Source organism: Chaetura pelagica, unplaced genomic scaffold (assembly GCF_000747805.2).
Source record: "Chaetura pelagica isolate M959 unplaced genomic scaffold, ChaPel_1.0 scaffold369, whole genome shotgun sequence".
NCBI classification, from domain to species: Eukaryota; Metazoa; Chordata; class Aves; order Apodiformes; family Apodidae; genus Chaetura; species Chaetura pelagica.
The window spans coordinates 1,738,837-1,756,092 of NW_009970235.1; the positions used below are offsets into that span (position 1 = coordinate 1,738,837).

General features: G+C 45.4%; 1 protein-coding gene across 1 annotated transcript in view; it reads right to left on the reverse strand.

Moving 5' to 3' along the window:
* ZNF592 (zinc finger protein 592) overlaps window positions 1-14,018 on the reverse strand; it is a 39,234-nt gene extending 25,216 nt beyond the window's left edge. The window contains exon 1 of the mRNA XM_010005921.1: window positions 11,696-14,018. Within this exon, the coding sequence (XP_010004223.1) occupies window positions 11,696-14,017 (2,322 nt within the window). The 5' untranslated portion in view covers window position 14,018. The remainder of the gene's footprint in view (window positions 1-11,695) is intronic.
* Between the last annotated feature and the right edge of the window lie 3,238 nt (window positions 14,019-17,256).

The following is a 17,256-nucleotide window of genomic DNA, read 5'->3' on the forward strand; positions in this document are numbered from 1 at the left end:
TCAGCCAAGGTCAGCCTACCACATCCACCAACACACTGCTGTGTCTCTCATTGCAGCTTGAAATCTGCTCTCCCAGTTACTCCCTGGAGCGCACTTGGGAGTTTTCACATTCCCCCTTGATTCACCAGTATAACCCCTAAAGCTGCAGGCCACATGTCCCCTCTCCTTTCTCATGATGGCAACACTAAAACCCTCTGTTCTTCCCTCCACCCTGAAGGGTTGATTTCTGTCCCCCCATCTCACAGCTGACTACCTTTGCTTCGTTCTTCTCACCTTTCACTTCTCTGAGCCTTGCAGTCCCTCACAGACAGTACCACAGCTCTTCAAATGTCATTTTTGCTACAATCTTCACCAATTCCTTTGCTTTTTCACTGATTTCCTTCTAACTATCGTTTATTTATCGTTATCTATCGTTTATTTGTTAATCCCAACTAAAAGATTTCAGCTCCAGTGCCAGGGGAGATAACACAGTAGCCACTTCCACTCACCTCTTCCAACAGCTTCTCTCTCACTATTACCAGTGGTTCTTGCTTCCTAGGATTTCATTATTGGTTTGTGTCAATCTAATTAATGCCTGCCACCCGTGGGGCAGCCAAGCTCAAGCAGGGCCACCTAAAGCTGAATGCCCAGGAACACAACCAGTTGACTTTTGAACACTTCCAAGGATGGAGACTCCGTAACTTCCTTGAGCAACCTGTGTCAGTGCTCAGTCAACCTTACAGTGAAAGAGAGTTTTCTTACATTCAGAGGGAATTTCGTATGTTTCAGTTTGTGCCCACTATCTATGGTCCTGCTACTGGGCAGTACTGGAAAAAACCCTGCTCCATCTTCTTTACTCTCACAGAATCACAGAATGGTTAGAGTTGGAAGGGACCTTAAAGATCATTAGGACAACCCCCCTGCACGGACAGGGACACCTCCCACCAGCCCAGGTTGCTCCAAGTCCCATCCAACCTGCCCTTCAACACTGCCAGGGATGGGGCAGCCACAGCTTCCCTGGGCAACCTGGGCCAGGGTCTCACCATCCTCAAACTAAAGAATTTCCTCTCATATCTCACCTAAATCTCCCCTCCTCCAGTTTTAATCCACTCCCCCCTGTCCTCCCACTACAAGCCATTGTCCAAAGTCCCTTCCCAGCTTTCCTGGAGCCCCTTCAGGAGCTGGAAGGCTGCTATAATGTCTCCCCAGAGCTTTCTCTTCTGCAGGCTTAAATCCAACTCTCTCAGCCTGTCTTTGTAGGAGAGGTGCTCCAGCCATTGGAACATCTTTGTGGCCTCCTCTGGACTGTCCATAGGAGCTCCACATCCTTCTTATGTTGGGGGCTCCAGAAATGGACACAGTTCTCCAGGGTTCACAGGTGGGGTCTCATGAAATCTGAGTAAAAGGGGAAAATCCCTCCCTTGACCTGCTGGCCACGCTGCTTTTGGTACAGCCCAAGACATTTTTGGTTTCTGGGCTCCAGCACACAATTCTGGCTCATGTTGAGCTTCTTGTCCACCATCACCCCAAATCCTTCTCCTCAGGGCTGTTCTCAAACCATTCTCCAGATTGCCCAGACCCAGGAGCACAATCTTGCAGTTGGTCTTGTTGAACTTCATGAGGTTGGCATGGGCCCACCTCTCCAGCCTGTCCAGGTCCCTCTAGATGGCCTCCCTTCCCTCCAGTGTGTCAACCACATCACCCAGCTCGGTATCATCAGCAAACTTGCTGAGGGTGCATTCAATGCCACTGTCCATGTCGCTCACAAAGATATTAAGCAGCACCAGTCCCAGGACCGACCCCTGAGGAACACCACTGGTCACAAGGCTCCATCTGGACACTGATCACCACTCTCTGAGTGTGAGCATCCAGCCAGTTCCTTACCCAGCAAGGGGTCCATCCATCAAATCCATATTGTTCCAGTTTAAATACCAGGATGGCGTGCAGGGCAGCGTCAAAAGCTTTGCTCAGGTCCAGGTAGATTACATCAGTTGCTCTTCATTTTTGCCCACCAATGCCATGATTCCAAATTAGCCAGGCAGGATTTGCCCTGGGTGAAGTCATCTTGGCTGTCACCAATGACTCCTTTGTTTTCCATGTGCCTCAGCAGAGCCTTCAGGAGGATCTGCTCCATGATCTTGCTGGGCAGAGGTGAGACTGACTGGCCGGTAGTTCCCTGGGTCTTCTTTACTTCTTTTTTGGAAAATGGGGGTGATGTTTCCCCTTTTCCAGTCAGTGGGAGCTTCACCAGACTGCCATGGCTTTTCAAATATGATGGAAAGCAGTGCTGCATCTTCATCTGCCAGCTCCCTCAGGAGTCATGGATGGATCTTGTCAGGTCCCATGGACTTGTGCACTTTCAGGTTCTTTAGATGGTCTCAAACCTGCACTTCTCCTGCAGTGGAGGGATCTTCCTTTTCCCAGTCTCTGTCTTTGCATTCTATGACCTGGATGGTGTGACCAGAGCCCTCACCAGTAAAGACTGAGGCAAAAAAGTTGTTCAGTACCAACCCCTGAGGAACACCACTCGTCACAAGTCTCCATCTGGACATTGAGCTGTTGATCACCACTCTCTGAGTACGACCATCCAGTCAGTTCCTTACCCAACAAGCGTAATGACATCAGTTGCTCTTCATTTTTGTCCACCAATGCTGTGACTCCACTGCAGAAGCCACCAAATTAGTCAGGCAGGATTTGCCCTTAGTGAAGTCATCTTGGCTGTCACCAGTGACTCCTTTGTTTTCCACGTGCCTCAGCAGAGCCTTCAGGAGGATCTGCTCCATGATCTTGCTGGGCAGAGAGGTGAGACTGACTGGCCTGGCATTCTCGGGGTCTTATTTTTTTCCCCTTCTTGAAGATGGGGGTGATGTTTCCCCTTTTCCACTCAGTGGAAATTCTGCCAGACTGCCAAGACTTTTAGTGACTTTGCAACTTCATTGGTCAGTTCCTTTAGGAGCTGCGGATTAATCCAGTCAGGTCCCATGGACTTGTGTGCCTTCAGGTCCCTCAGTCACGAACCTGCTCTTCTCCCGCAGTGGGGAGATCTTCCTTTTCACAGTCTATGCCTTTACATTCTCGAACTTGGATGATGTGACCAGAGCCTTTGCTGGTGAAGACTGAGGCAAAGGAGTCATTGAGCACCTCAGCCTTGAGTGATAGGACAAGGGGAAATGGTTTTAAACTGAAAGAGATTTAGGTTAGACATCAGGAAGAAATTCTTCACCATCAGGGAAGGAAGGCACTGGAACAGGTTGGCCAGGGGGGCTGTTGATGCCCCCTCCCTGGGGGTGTTCAAGGCCAGGTTGGATGAGGCTTGTGCATCCTGATCTGGTGGGAGGCGTCCCTGCTTATAGCAGAGAGGTTGGAGCCTGATGATCTTTAAGGTCCTTTCCATCCTTCACCACTCTATGGCTCCACAATTCTATGTAACCAAAGCTCTGACTATGGCACCTCTCCTGTAACCATTTGCTAACTTTCCCAATTTGGTCAGATCTTTCCCTTTGACCAGAAGGATGGATGAGAACAGCACCTGTGCTCCTGAGCCCTTCACTGCTGCCCCCAGCACTCTATAGTCCCTCCTGATAGTCTCCAGGTGATTCCTACCTGTATTACTGCTGCCCATGGGAAACAATAAGAGAGAATAAATTGATGGGCCCCACAAGTCTGTGTGATCTTTGTTAGGTCCTTGATTCAAGCCCCAGGTAAGCTGCAGACCTCTCTAGCACGTGTCCAGTCTGCAAACAAATCCCTCAGCATCCTGAGAAGGGAGTCCCCCACCACTATGACTCGTTGCTGCTTCTGAACACTCCTTGTTACATGATGCTCCGAATGAGCTGCCTCAGTTGGCTCTGGCAGCTGATCTAGCATTGGTGGCTTCTCCCTTTCAGTCTGTAGAACTGTGAAATGGTTCTCCAGGTTTTCCTTGGGTTTTGAGGGAAGTCTCTTCTTCCTTTGGGTTTTCAATTTTACAGTATTCCATTCCTCTTTACCATTTTCGACATCATTCACTTCCCTCCTCTTCCTATCAAATACTTACACACATTGATAAGAACCCCCTGAGATCATCCCCAGGATGAACAGTCCCAGCCTTCCCAAGCCTTTGTGACCATGTGAGGTCCAGCTCCTTCGTCATCTTTGCAGCCCTTTGTTGGACTCTCTCCAGTATGTCCATATCTCTCCTGTGCTGGGGAACCCAGCAACGGACACAGCTCTCCAGCTGTGGCCTCACCAGTGCTGAGTACAGAGGGCCACCTCCAGCTTGGTGTCCACCAGCACCCCCAGGGCGTTCTCTGCAGACCTGCTTCCCAGCAGAGTGGCCCTAGCCTGTATCAGTTCACAAGGCTGTTCCTCCCCATGGAAAAGGATTTTGTAATTCTCCTTGTTAAACTTTATGAGGTTCCTGGTGGCCCACTTCTCCAGAAGGCTAAAGTCACTCTGGGTGTCAGCATGACCCCCTGTCTTATCAGCCACCGCTCTGAGTTTTGTGTCATCTGCAAACTCACTGAGGGTACACTCTGCCTCATCATCCAGATCATTGATGAAGATATTGAATGGGACTGCACCCAGTACTGACCCCTGGGGTACACCACTAGTTACTGGCCACCAATAAGTCCTCACATCACTGATCATTCTATCTGGGACCAACCATTCGGCCAGTTTTCAATCCACCTCCCTGTCTGCTCACCCAGCCCACACTTCATCAGCTTCTCTACAAGGATCCTATGGATGACATCAAAATCCCCACTGAAGTCAAGGCAGACAATATCCACAGCTCTCTCCTCATCTACCAAGGCAATCCTTTCATCACAGCAGGTTGTCAGCTTAGTCAAGCATGACCTCCCCTTGGTGATCTGTCCTGATCACTCTGTGTTCTTCAAGTGCCTAGAAATGGTTCCCAGGATTAGCTGCTTCATCACTCTAGTCATAGAATCACAGAATGGTTTGAGTTGGAAGGGACCATAAATTTAATCTAGACCCAAACCCCCTGCATGGGCAGGGACACATCCCACTGGACCAGGTTGCTCCAAGCCCCATCCAACCTGCCCTTCAACACTGCCAGGGATGGGGCAGCCACAGCTTCCCTGGACAACATATGCCAGTGTCTCACCATCCTCACACTAAAGAATTTCCTCATGTCCAACCTAAATCTCCCCTCTTCCAGTTTTAACCCATCACCCCTTGTCCTCTCACTCCCTGCCCTTGTCAATACAAGCTGTCCCACCACCCCTCTGTGATGCCAACAAGATCAGAGCCCTGCAACTGCACACAGATCTTCAGTTCCTTGGTTTTATTTCCCATGCTGCATGCATTGGCATTAGAAATTTGAGGACCACCTCCTCCTCACACCCTTTTGCCTCACTGGCAGGATTGAGCAGACCACCACGTGGGCTCTCATGCTCCATCCCATCAACCTCAGAGCTCTGCAGATGCTTTTGATATTCTCCAGACTGCCCATGGCAAAAATCACTGGTGCCCACATGGAAGAAGGGAGCAGGAGCCTTCCTCTTGATGTCAGAAGAACAGTTTTAATATCAAGCCTCAGTACCCAACCAAACCGAGACAGACTTTGCCTTTGTCTCCTTGTTCTTGCTCTCAGCCATGTCTTGGTCCTCAGTTTGTACCCATGCTCATTCTTCGCTTCCCACAAGCTGGTCTCACTCCCCTGGATTGCAGGATACCAGGGGTAGGTGGGCAAGCACAGATGGGCCAGGAGGATAGGGTGGGACTGTCACCTTGTGTGGCAGCAGATGGCATGCAGTCTGAAGCAGGCCATGGAACCAGAGCCCAGCTTTTCTTCCTCCCTGGCCTCTCCTCTGCATCATCTCTATCCTCTGGTTTTGGCCTCAGGGTACAGGCTCTTGCTCCCACCTTGCCACTCATCTCCTTGCCTGCCCTCCCAGCAATCCCTGCCTGGAACTCCATCCCCTCAATGTGTTTTCATCACAACATCCTCCATCCCTTTGCTTCTACAAAATCCAGAGGGTAAATTTCCCTATAACATAAAATCCATCCTCACTAGTACCTAAGGACTGCATTCATCACCCTTGGTTTGGGAGAGGGAGAAAGTCAAGGGAATTTTTGTTTATTTCAGTCCTCGTGTTTTCTAAATTCAAACACAAAATGCAAGCTAGGAGAAAAAAAGAAAAAAAAAAAAAAAGGAAAAGTAGCAAAGATATGTCAGATACCTTTCTTGCTTGCTAATCTGCTGCTGGGAAATTACCAGTGCAGCATGTGGTCCTTCCATCTTCTGACAAGTTTTAGCCAATAAATTCTAAAGCATTGATTTAAAAAGGGGAAAGAAGAAGAAATAGAAAAGGCAGCAATAAAATTGCTTTTAAATAACTCCAGTGTAGATGGTGCATAAACAAGATATATCATTGCTCACTGAAAAATTCCTCTTGGACAAATCAAAGTGACAGAAGAAGATTAGGGGAGAGAACAAAAGCACAACGGTACAAGAAAATTCACAGGTCATTAGTTTACATATTGTACTTTATTCAAGTTCATAGATCAGCAGATTTTGGGTAGTCAAGTAAAAAAAGACAAAAAAAGAAGCATGGAACTTCTCTGGTTACCAGTAGATGGACAGTTATGCCCAAGAGGGTCAGGAAGTACTTCGAATTCTTGCACAAGTTATTGCACACTGGTCTGTCCTTGCCAAAAAAACAAATAAGCTCCATCTCAAGACCAGTTCCTTTTGTTCACTATTTGTGCTGCAAACCTCTTCCAGAATTCACTCGTCTGATGATTATGGACCATCCTCTAATTTTCCAAGTAAATCTACTTCAGTCTGTTCTTGCATCATTTCTGCCCCTAAATTAAAAAAAGTCTTCCTAGAAACACCCCAGCAGATACCATGTGTCCTCTGTGTCCACTCACACTCTTTAAGGAAAAGCACATCTGAAATGAAGGTACCAGGAGCTCCATGGGGTCTGTTTATCTCCTGTAATTTGAGTCCAGCCCTGAAAAGTCTACAAAAAAACTGTCTGATGATGACAAATTACCCAGAGTGATCCCTGCATGTACAAGAAGGACTTTTTTGCAGATTTCTGGTGGATAAAAGTGCCCCAGCCCTTACCTGTGTACTGTGCCTACTACAGTACTGAAGGAGATCCACTCTAATTCACCATGTCTTGCCCAGGTTAAACTCAAAGGTTTCTTCATTTCCCCTCAAGAGATCATATTTCCATTTCTCATTCTTTCCTCACTTATTCCAGTTTATCATTGATAAAACAATACATTCTTCTGAGATAGGCTATTTCTAGCAGCAACAGGGAGTATTAGCACAACCTTGATGGTGCTGCAGATGAACATAAATCCCCTGCACTACTGTCATCTTGGTCACTCCAAATCTTCTCATTACCAAACAGACACACCCTGCTATCCCATTGTTTCACCCCAGACCTAATCATCATCACTTTGCAATCAGGAAGGTCCTCTTGTAAAATACTCTAAAATACTCCAATTCTTCCAGGAATTCTTACTCTATTGGTTCAGTAAATTCATCCCCCAATGTCCTTAATACAAACATGAACCTCAGAGGTATCCCAAAGCCATTCTTAGGGAAGTCTTACAAGCACACTGTCTCCAGCTGCAGTCACTTGCCTTGATTCTGCTCCGACCTCATAATTCAATTCTTCAGTACAGCCCTTCCTCACATGGCACTCTACCAATCATTCCACTGAACATCAAGATGTCTAGAATCAACCTATTTCTCCACTCCAAAACTAAGTTATGAAAGATGCATAGAAGATCACATTAATTTGGTATAAATTATACCTATTGCATCCTACTCTTTTTGTTCCCCTCAAAAACCCCATCTTGCTCTAGACCATAACATCACTGTAGTCCAACCAAACAGACCTGAAGTTACATAAAATATCTACTACCACCTTTTGAACATCTGCCTACACGCAGCATAGCTCCTACTTGGAACAAAATCCAACCTACCTACCACATACTGAATTCACATCCTGCTTTCTTCTGGCAGGTCTGCACTTAAAAAGTAGCAAACAGGTCCCATCAAGTGACTTGATTCACAATCTAGGAAAAATTGCCTCGCTAGTTCCCAAAAATATCCAGTTCTCTCTGTTTCTGAAGTGGATCAGCTCACAAGTGATATTCCCCATATCCTCTCACTGTAAGCCCCAGAAATCCCACTGCTGTGTTCGGCCAAGATGAACTGTCTTCATCTTCTGCATACTCTCTATAAAAATAAGCCAGGTAGGATCTCCCTGCTGTACTCACAACAAATGCAATCATGTAGCTACAGCAAGTCTAAAATGTAATATTAAGATCAAACTCTGAATCATTTTTCTAAAGGTCTTTCCACCCCACCTTCTCAACCACAGCATTGTCCTCTCTTGCACCAAATCTCCTTCGTTCCCTGCTGTTCAGACCACATCTGTATCTTTCTTCCTTACTCTGAAACGACTGTGACACAGCCAAGCCATCCTCATTTTGGCCACACCCAGGAAACTAATTTACCCATTATCAGTCCTATTAATATGCCATTCAGAAAGATAAGACTAAGTATTTCCCAAGCCACCAACTGGAATAAACAAAAACCCCAAATCACCTTATGTTGATTGTAAGTAGATGCAGGAAATGTGAAGATGTCAAAGTAATCCACAGTCATGGCAAGAAATTCCACTTAAAGTGAAAAGTCTCCAGTACCAACCCAGGCTAAGTCTTCTTGTTGAGCAGAGCCAGCTTAGGCTGTTCTCCCTCTCCAATCCAATCATTCCTGCCTTTTCCCATAGCTTACTCATCCTTCTGCTAGACCCCTGCAACTTCTGGATGACTGAAAACGTCATATTGCAAAGGAAAACTTTTTCCTGCTATCTCTTTTCTTCACCAACCCTGCTGGATCAACCCTTCCTTCTCAGCAGGCTGACACACTTATTCTGTATCAGGCCTAAAATGGTTTCTGAGATAAGAGCTCCATAACTGAGCACTTCTAAGTCTGCTCAGTTTCTCAAACTATGGTCACATTAAATGTGCATGTAACGGTTAATAATCCTGATTTAGTGTCAGAAGAACAGAAGAGCATCAATCAAAAATCCACCTAGCTTATTTTCCATAGGTCAGGGGTCTCCATCTACTAGTACAAATCCAGGTGCTGCAGGTAAATCACTTTTACCTTTCACTTCAGCCAAATACGCGCTTCCCCTTATCTATCCATCCCTCCCAAGAATTCTTATTTTGGGAACAATCTGGTACCAGGCACCTCAAAAATTCCAGATTATAAACTTTAGGCCATACTACAGTGGGGAACCTGCCCTGTTATAATTTAAAGCTCTTTAGAAGGCACAGGTCCAGTCATAGCTTTGTGCAGGAAGTACCAAAATACTACACACCTTCCCAAGGAGGCACAGGGAAGAGTTTGTGTCTGAATTGTGGGACTGATCAAGAAAAAAAATAAATTCTGCCATGTGGAGGCTTTGGCTTTGATCCACTGCTGGTGGCAAATTGTGATTTGTCATGTTGAATAAAGGTGTTTTATCAAGGGTTCCTGAGCAACACCATTTCTGCCACTGTCTCAAAAAACAAGTGACCTGGCACACTTGGAGATGGAAACCAGACTGAGAGCAAGAAGAGGAGAGGACTTCCAACTACTGCTATTACCTAAGAAAGTGTTTGTAAAAATCAGTCATTTGATCATCTTCAGCTCCTATCAACATTCCTCTTTTTTCGGACCAAAACAAATATAGCAACCCAAGAAATTGCCTTCATTAATGCAGACTCAGGTATATTCACAGCAGCTTCTCACAATGGGTTCAGCATCTTCACACCTTCATATTTTGGGAGATCATCCTATTTATGATGCACACTCCAACAGAGTGACCTACTTCCTTCTCACACCATGTCTAATACCAGACTCCCTGACATTCATTAAGAATTGGTATGTTCATAATAACAATTCTTATCTCCTTTAGAAAAGTGATTGTTTTCCTAAAGCAGATGTTCTGGGAATAGCACAGAGCACCACTGGGCAGCCTGGAGGGCATCACATCCAGTGGAAAAAGACTCCTATTAGCAAGAGGATGAATGCGTGCACCCCATGAATATAAACACAGGGAGACCAAATAGGGAGGATATGGTTTTACAAGCTCTCATGTTGCCTTTTTTTTTTTCCAGTTTGTCGAGGCTTCTATTTGGAAAAACACGACAGAAATAATCTCACATCTAGCAGACCTATCTTGGAGTGAGAGGCTTAAACTCTTCTTTTGGTTAAGCTACAGAAAAAATTATTTGCTTACAGGCTAAAAATACTGTCATTCTGTCTCTCTTTAAGGAGCTCTTGAATTGATAATCCCACAACAAAAAACGGAAATACATGTTTAATGCAACTGATTAACATTTTAGCTCACTTTGGAGCACTCATTGTATCCCCTTACCTGAAGGTTTTAATTCCAGACTGCTGACATTTCCTGAAACTACATTACAGTTGAAAAATAAGTTATGGTGTTGACAGAGGACAGTGCTTGCTGGTCTGCCTCAAGCAAGAAATCTGATTACATGGCCACGCTGATCCCTTCTGGCTTCACCATTTTTCACAACATAAAAACCACTCAGCCATAATCCCTCCTTTTTTTTTTGTTGCTAATAAATTTAAGATCTAAGTGGGACCACAATGACTTCAGTACTCCTAGAAGTCATTTAACAAGCAAAGGGAGGTTATGGAGCATGCAGGTACTACGACGGCCGTGGCAGAAACTGGTGATGATCTCCTCCAATGTCTCCTCTTGGCATGGAGTCCTTGCTCATGAAGCTTGTGAAAGAGATTGCAGTAGGAGCCTGCCAGCTCTGTTGGCAGCCTGTCCAACATGGAAAGCCTTTACCTCACCTAAAGCAATAAAGAGAGATGATTCCTCCTCCTTTTTCAACTGTTCAAACCCTCCAACAACTTGGGTTGGTTTAAACTTCAATTGGATTGACAATATCCTCCAAAATAAACAAAGCACACGGTCTCGGTACAAAATGAACAGCAGCTGCTCCTCTTTATCAGCAGAGACCCAAGATGGAGTTTCAAAGGGCATTCAGACCTCTTTGTCTCCACCTAGGAATGAAGTCCACAAAGGCAGTGGTGACCCAAGCAGGGCAGCACTGGAACAAGGCAGGACTCCACTAACAGGGCTCTGGTGCTGCTATGGAAACATGGCAGTGGCTCATCCCCCTCCCAGCCAAAGGGGCAAAAACTGATGCCTGCCCCAAACTGCTTACCTCTCAGCCAGTCTTATTCCACTTTACCATGCTAGAAGTACAGCTAGCACCTGATTTTCAAAGTGTTACACAGAAGATCTTGGCATAACTTTTAGGAAAGGTAAAATTAAAATGTGTCAGGTCTCCTCTAGCCACGCTTTGACTGCCAAAAAAACCTGTGTCAAGTAATGCTCTGCTGGTCCTCCCTTACAGCACTCCTGCACACCTCACCCAAGTGATCTCCAACACCTTTCTCTGATGCTCAAGAACCTCCACAGTCTCCTTACTACTCTATTTGTGTTGGCAAAGGGTAAGAAGAGGGCAACCAAGCAACACTGAACATCTCTTCATGTGCACACATCTGGACTCATGCATATCCCAAATCCTCCCCACAAGCAATTTTTTAAGCAAAATGACTCATTAGCCACCACAAAGCCTATTTTTTTCCCTAGAGGACAATCTCTTTCAACCCAAGAGAGATTTAACTAATAACATTAAAATGATGACTTACCAGTCTCTCATTATCTTCTGAGGTTCTCTGGTAATGAGCTGCTAAATCAACGTAATCCTGTACCTGCTTGTTACACTCCAAACATTTCAGTCCATGGCGGATTAGTCTCAATGGGTCTGTGTGGAGAGGCATGGCTGGCTGAGTGCTAGCAGAAGGTCCCACCCCACCTCTCAGAGCAGCACTACTCTTAGGTGAAGGAGAGGGTGAGTGCAAAGTCTGAGCAGCCAGAGAGGCTGAAGAGCTTGGAGGAGAAGATGAAAACATTTGGTCTAAGGAAATAGGCTTCATTAGCAGCTGAGAACACTGCATGATAAATCCTTTGCTCTTATGATCTCTTGCATGTTTCAGCAAGCTACACTTGTTAAAAAAAAGTAGCATAGTTGAACACTGAGTACACATAACTTCGATATGAACACTTCGTCTGCTATAGTGATGAGTCAGGCTCTTCTCTAGGGCAAAAGAGTCCCCACATTCCAGGCAACAATATCCAGAGGCAGGTAAATTAATATTGGTGTCAGGTGGAGGGCTCAGGTTTGGAGTATAGACTGGCACTGGGTTGGCACTATGCAGTACTTTGTTGAACGCCTCCACGATGATGGGAGCAGCTTTCTTGACTTGGTGCACCAGTGGAACGGACATCTGTGTCACCTGAGTCTGATTCCGCCTCTGTGCAGAGGACTTTGCTGTGACAGAAGCAGCAACACTGTGCGGGACTAAGTTGAGGTTTGCCAAGTGTAGGGCTTTGGGGAGAAGACCAGAGGTGGCCGTGCTGGATGGCTGCATCACGACATCTTGTTGCTGCTGCCTCTTACCACCTACTTTTACAGCACCACTGCCGCAGTTTGGCAGTGGAGACAAAGACACAGTGCACATGCTGTTTGCAGCAGTATCTGTTTTCATAGCATCTGCATAAGGACTAGCTATGTTTGACAGCTGGATAGCCACAGTAGCCCCATTTTTAGTTGAATTCTTGCTAGCCTCACTTTCCATAACCATACTAGTGTCAGGGGATGGGAAACATTTAATAAATTCTTCCGCAGATGAGGAGGTTTCCACAGGAGACTCTTCTGAAGATTTGCCCAACTCATCATTTTCTGGCAAAATTCTAGTTACCGTTCTTTTAATTTCACCAGAGGATGTCTTGATAGTCTTTATTCTAACTTTGGGAATAGCTGGTGGAGAGCCAGCTGTCATGGAGGGAGAGCCTTTCCCACTGCTGTCACTGCACACACTTCGAGGACTTTCAGGCTGCTTGTTCGCCTTCCTCACCACCTCTAAGGGGCTTCGGGGACTCTTTGGTGACTTGGGCATTTTTGGACTTCCCTTTGTACCATCTTTAAAACCACCAGGTTCCTTGGTAAGGTTTGGCTGATCGCTTCTTGGAATACACGCAACCTTTTTGGCCTGAAGGGCTACTAACGCCGCCACGCAGGATGACAACTTTGAATGAGTTGGCTTCAATCTCTGGCGAGGTGGTACCGAAGAAGACATGTTCAGCTCAGGCACAGACCCCTTACTTTCTCCTACATTATTGTGAGGGAGGTCTCCAAATACCAGGCCTTCTCCAAGAAAGCTATTGGTATCCATCAAGTCCTTGCTTGACTCTACAAACCTCTCTTGTGCTTTGTCTTGTTCTCTCCTGCTCATTTCCAGCCTACTCTCTGACTGGCAATGAATTTCCATCTTTTGTTCCTTTTTACAGTATTGATCAAACATGCTTAATTCAGGCTCTGGTACCTTCCTAAGATGATCTAGTACTGAAGCTCCTGTGGGTATATACATTGAAGGTGGTGGAAAATAGGGAGTTTGGGCATGCTTAGGTTTATCAGCAATACTGTTCTCTTTGAACGCATCCTCTGGTTCAGGGCTGGAAATTGGGCTAAACTGACTAAATGTTGGCAAAGGCTCTGACTTGGACTGGTCCAGTTTATCAGAGTAACTTCTTGAGCTGTCGCCATTAATAAAAGTTGACTCAAACTTGCCATAATTATGCCCTAAAGCGTGAGCCTCCGGCGGGAGATCAGACGCACGAAATCCATTGTGCAGCAGACTAGTCCCAAGGTGATTCCCCTCCTTTTCTGCTTCAAAGGACTCCTGGCGACTTGTGTTCTTCACTATCACGCTCACAACTGGAGCATCAGAGGGAGGCAAAGAGTGAGATAAGGACACATTCTCATCTATGCAGATGCCCGACGACTTCAGTTGATTCTCATTCTCCTCCCCAGCTGATGGGATGGTCTCCTTGGCATCAAGGCTAGTTGCATCAGGGATGTCAAAAGCAGCCAACAGGTCATCAAAGTCTGGGGTTTTCATGTCCCCCATGATGAAAGCTGAGATTAAAAGAAAAAAAAAAGACCAAAAAACAAAAAAACTTTGTCAGGTACATTTCCCTCAAGGACAAACTTATAGGACTTACTTGCATAAACACCTTATGTGACAAAACCCACAACTGTCCAAAATGCTAACGCAGCAGGGCACAAATATGCTGCAGACACTTCAGCTTCAAATTTAACTATTCCAAGATTGACTTCCCTTCTCCCTGAGTCCCCATGAACAGAGCTCATCCAAACATGACCTTCTATATGACATCAAGCTGATGATGGGGCCGTATTTTCAAGTTGCATCACTATTCCAAAACCAGCTGTTGCTATGTGCCTCAGCAGAAAATAGTCATGTATGTTACTAAAGGGTTTTTTTTCTAGAGCTAGTAGGCAACAATCACCTGCTGTTTCTCAACAGACTGTCACATCTGAAGAATCCCATCCTCCTTCAAGGAAAAAAAGGTAGGGGTAAATGGGTGGCCCAAGAGAAACAAGCCTGAAAAGTGAGACAACTCCACGCCCAGAACAATTTAAATAATGGAAGACTTCAGTAGATATTTCAATACAGCCACTCAAAGCATGGTAAGCCAGGCCAGATTTATCTGAAACAGGGACAATGCTTAATTAGGTAACAACGCAAGGCAAAACTGCCCAAAGACAGACTAAAGGATCGTATCCAAATCATAACAAGAAATGGCATTCCCAGCCAGCTCTCTCTTTATAAGCCTTTCAGAAGGGATGTGGGGACTTAGATGCTCACCACAGAGGCCTATGACAACAACAATCAAGCTCTGATGAGATGTATAATGAAAACTGACAGCACTTGAACATTTGTGGTCACTACTGTCAGGGATTCTGGTTTGCCCTTGTTTAATCAAAATATGTTAAAGTTGGTGAAATATAGAGACTTCCCAAATATTTAAGAAGCCATTCTTTTAATATATGCTCCATTTAGATCTCAAATTTATGTAAACTGATGTATGGAGGGGAAGAAAAAAACCACAAAATCAAGAGCATCACCTGAACCAGCAGACAATCAACTCCTACTTGGCAAGGAGCACCTACAGGCAAGGTAAGTCCTGCCACGCTCACTTGATTTCGGGCTGCATTGGCACTGCCAAAGCCAGCAGCAAGTGAGAGAGATGGAGAGGGTGGCAAGAGCCCAGGAAAAGGGGGAAAAGCTAGGAGCAGAGAGGTGCAGGCAAAGAGGAGGACCCTGGGACAAGAGGAAGGGAAAGAATGAAGCTGATACCTTCCCAAAATTCTACCAATTTAAGGGTGCTTTCATTATTTACAATTGGGTTTAAAAGTCTGTCAAGCATCACATTAAATCCAAACGAAGCACAACTTTTCCTGCCAGACTTCCAGTACAGGGAACAATTTACAGAGCTGTGTCAAGAGAAATCACTTCAGCATGAAACAAGAGGACACGCTGGTCTTTGAGCTTCAGTTCAGCTATCCCTATAGAAGAGGCCCAGAGGTGCAGCTTTGGTTAATCTACTGCAAAACACTCTGTGGAGATTCACTTGACTTAAGAGTGGCTCTCTGTGGTTTAGCTTAAAGTTTTTCTCATTGTTCAATTAAACCACAAATATGAATGTCCACAGAGGGCTGTGCAATAATTTCCAATCACATCCCTCAGTGATGTATGGCAGCTGTGCCTTCCATCCCTGGAAGCCCACATGATCATCCATACGCTTCACATCAACAGGACTTGATAAGAATTTTTGAAAACATCAAACATGACTGCAGTTGGCAGGTTGTGGACCTGAAACTTTCCTTTCCTTTGGGTGGGAAAAACTGTGCCAGCTGGGAGAGAGCTGGCTCCCAAAATTTCTGCCATACAAATCCTTCTGGAAGGAAGGAGTTTCATCCATAACCTGGAATGTTCAAGCTTTATAAGAGAAAAACGAGCTTGTCAATTGCTCTTGACTTTTCCCTTCTCACTCTTGAATATCTTTGGATCATAGAACGGTTTGAGTTGGAATGTTCCAACCCCCCTGCATGGGCAGGGACACCTCCCACTAGATCAGGTTGCGCAGAGCCCCATCCAACCTGCCCTTGAATATCTCCAGGGATGGGGCAGCCACGACCTCCCTGGCAACCTGTTCTAGTATCTCACCACCCTCACAGAAGATAATTTTTTCAGGATGCAGGAGTGTTTTAAAATACACAACAAAATAAATGCAAGGTATCTGCAGCATGAAAAAATACGTTTTTCTTGGAAGAAATCTTGCATTTTCAGAAGCTTCTGCATACATCTTGGAGTCCTATAAGAGGACTCTTTGCTCTTTGAAATGATCAGAGCACAACTTTCTAACCCAAGTATTTCTCCACAAAACTGCAGCTTAAGTTTGTCACACACGAAGCTACAATTTCTCAAAATAAAGAAAAAAAAATATTCTCAGATAACAAAGCAAAAAGGTATATTAAATAAAATTATGTTAAAGCCTCCTGCAAATTAGCTTGTGGGTAAAGTGGAAAATAAAGACCTCCATCCTTCTTGTGCAAAGATTTGCCTTAGAACTTGAGCTCAGAATCCAATTTCCCTCTCTCTGCTTGCCTATTAAAGCATGGAGGTTAAGATTTACAAAGCAATAGAAGAGATCAATAAAAGGAGCAAACCAGAAGGACTTTCAGAGTAGAACGTATGTATTTCAATGTGCAAATCCAAACTCACAGCAGCAAATTTCTCTGTCAAGCAGTGAACCCAGAAGCCTCTAAGACATCCAAAAAAACCGTGTGAACTTGCCTGAGGCAGCATGTCAAACCCCAGGGCCTTCTGCTGTGGCAAAGCTTCAAAACTCTACAGTTGGGCAGAGGCACTACAGGGCCAGCATCCCATGCACACACCATACAAACCTTTTGCTAGCAGTGCTATTCTTGGGGACTTCTGTAGATCTGCAGTTGCTCTTCTGTGGCTTTCGAACCAGCGTGGACCATGCTGCTCAAGAAGGAGCTTCAAACCTGCCACCTAATAGGAAAGCATGAAAATGCAATTCCACCAAGGTTAAAGACTAAAGGAAAATAATATATACAGATAAATCTGCAAAACAACAGGGTGGCACAAGGAAAACATCTGCCAAGAGCTGCTCTCCTGGGTCTAAAAGAGGCAGGCATCTCCTGGAGGGGACGCAGAAGGGAGATGGACAGGAACTCCCTATCAGGAGAATATTTCGGAAAGGCAAGCATGCCAGGAGCCAGGGCCGAGGGGGCCTCTCTACCAGGTGAGCACTTCGG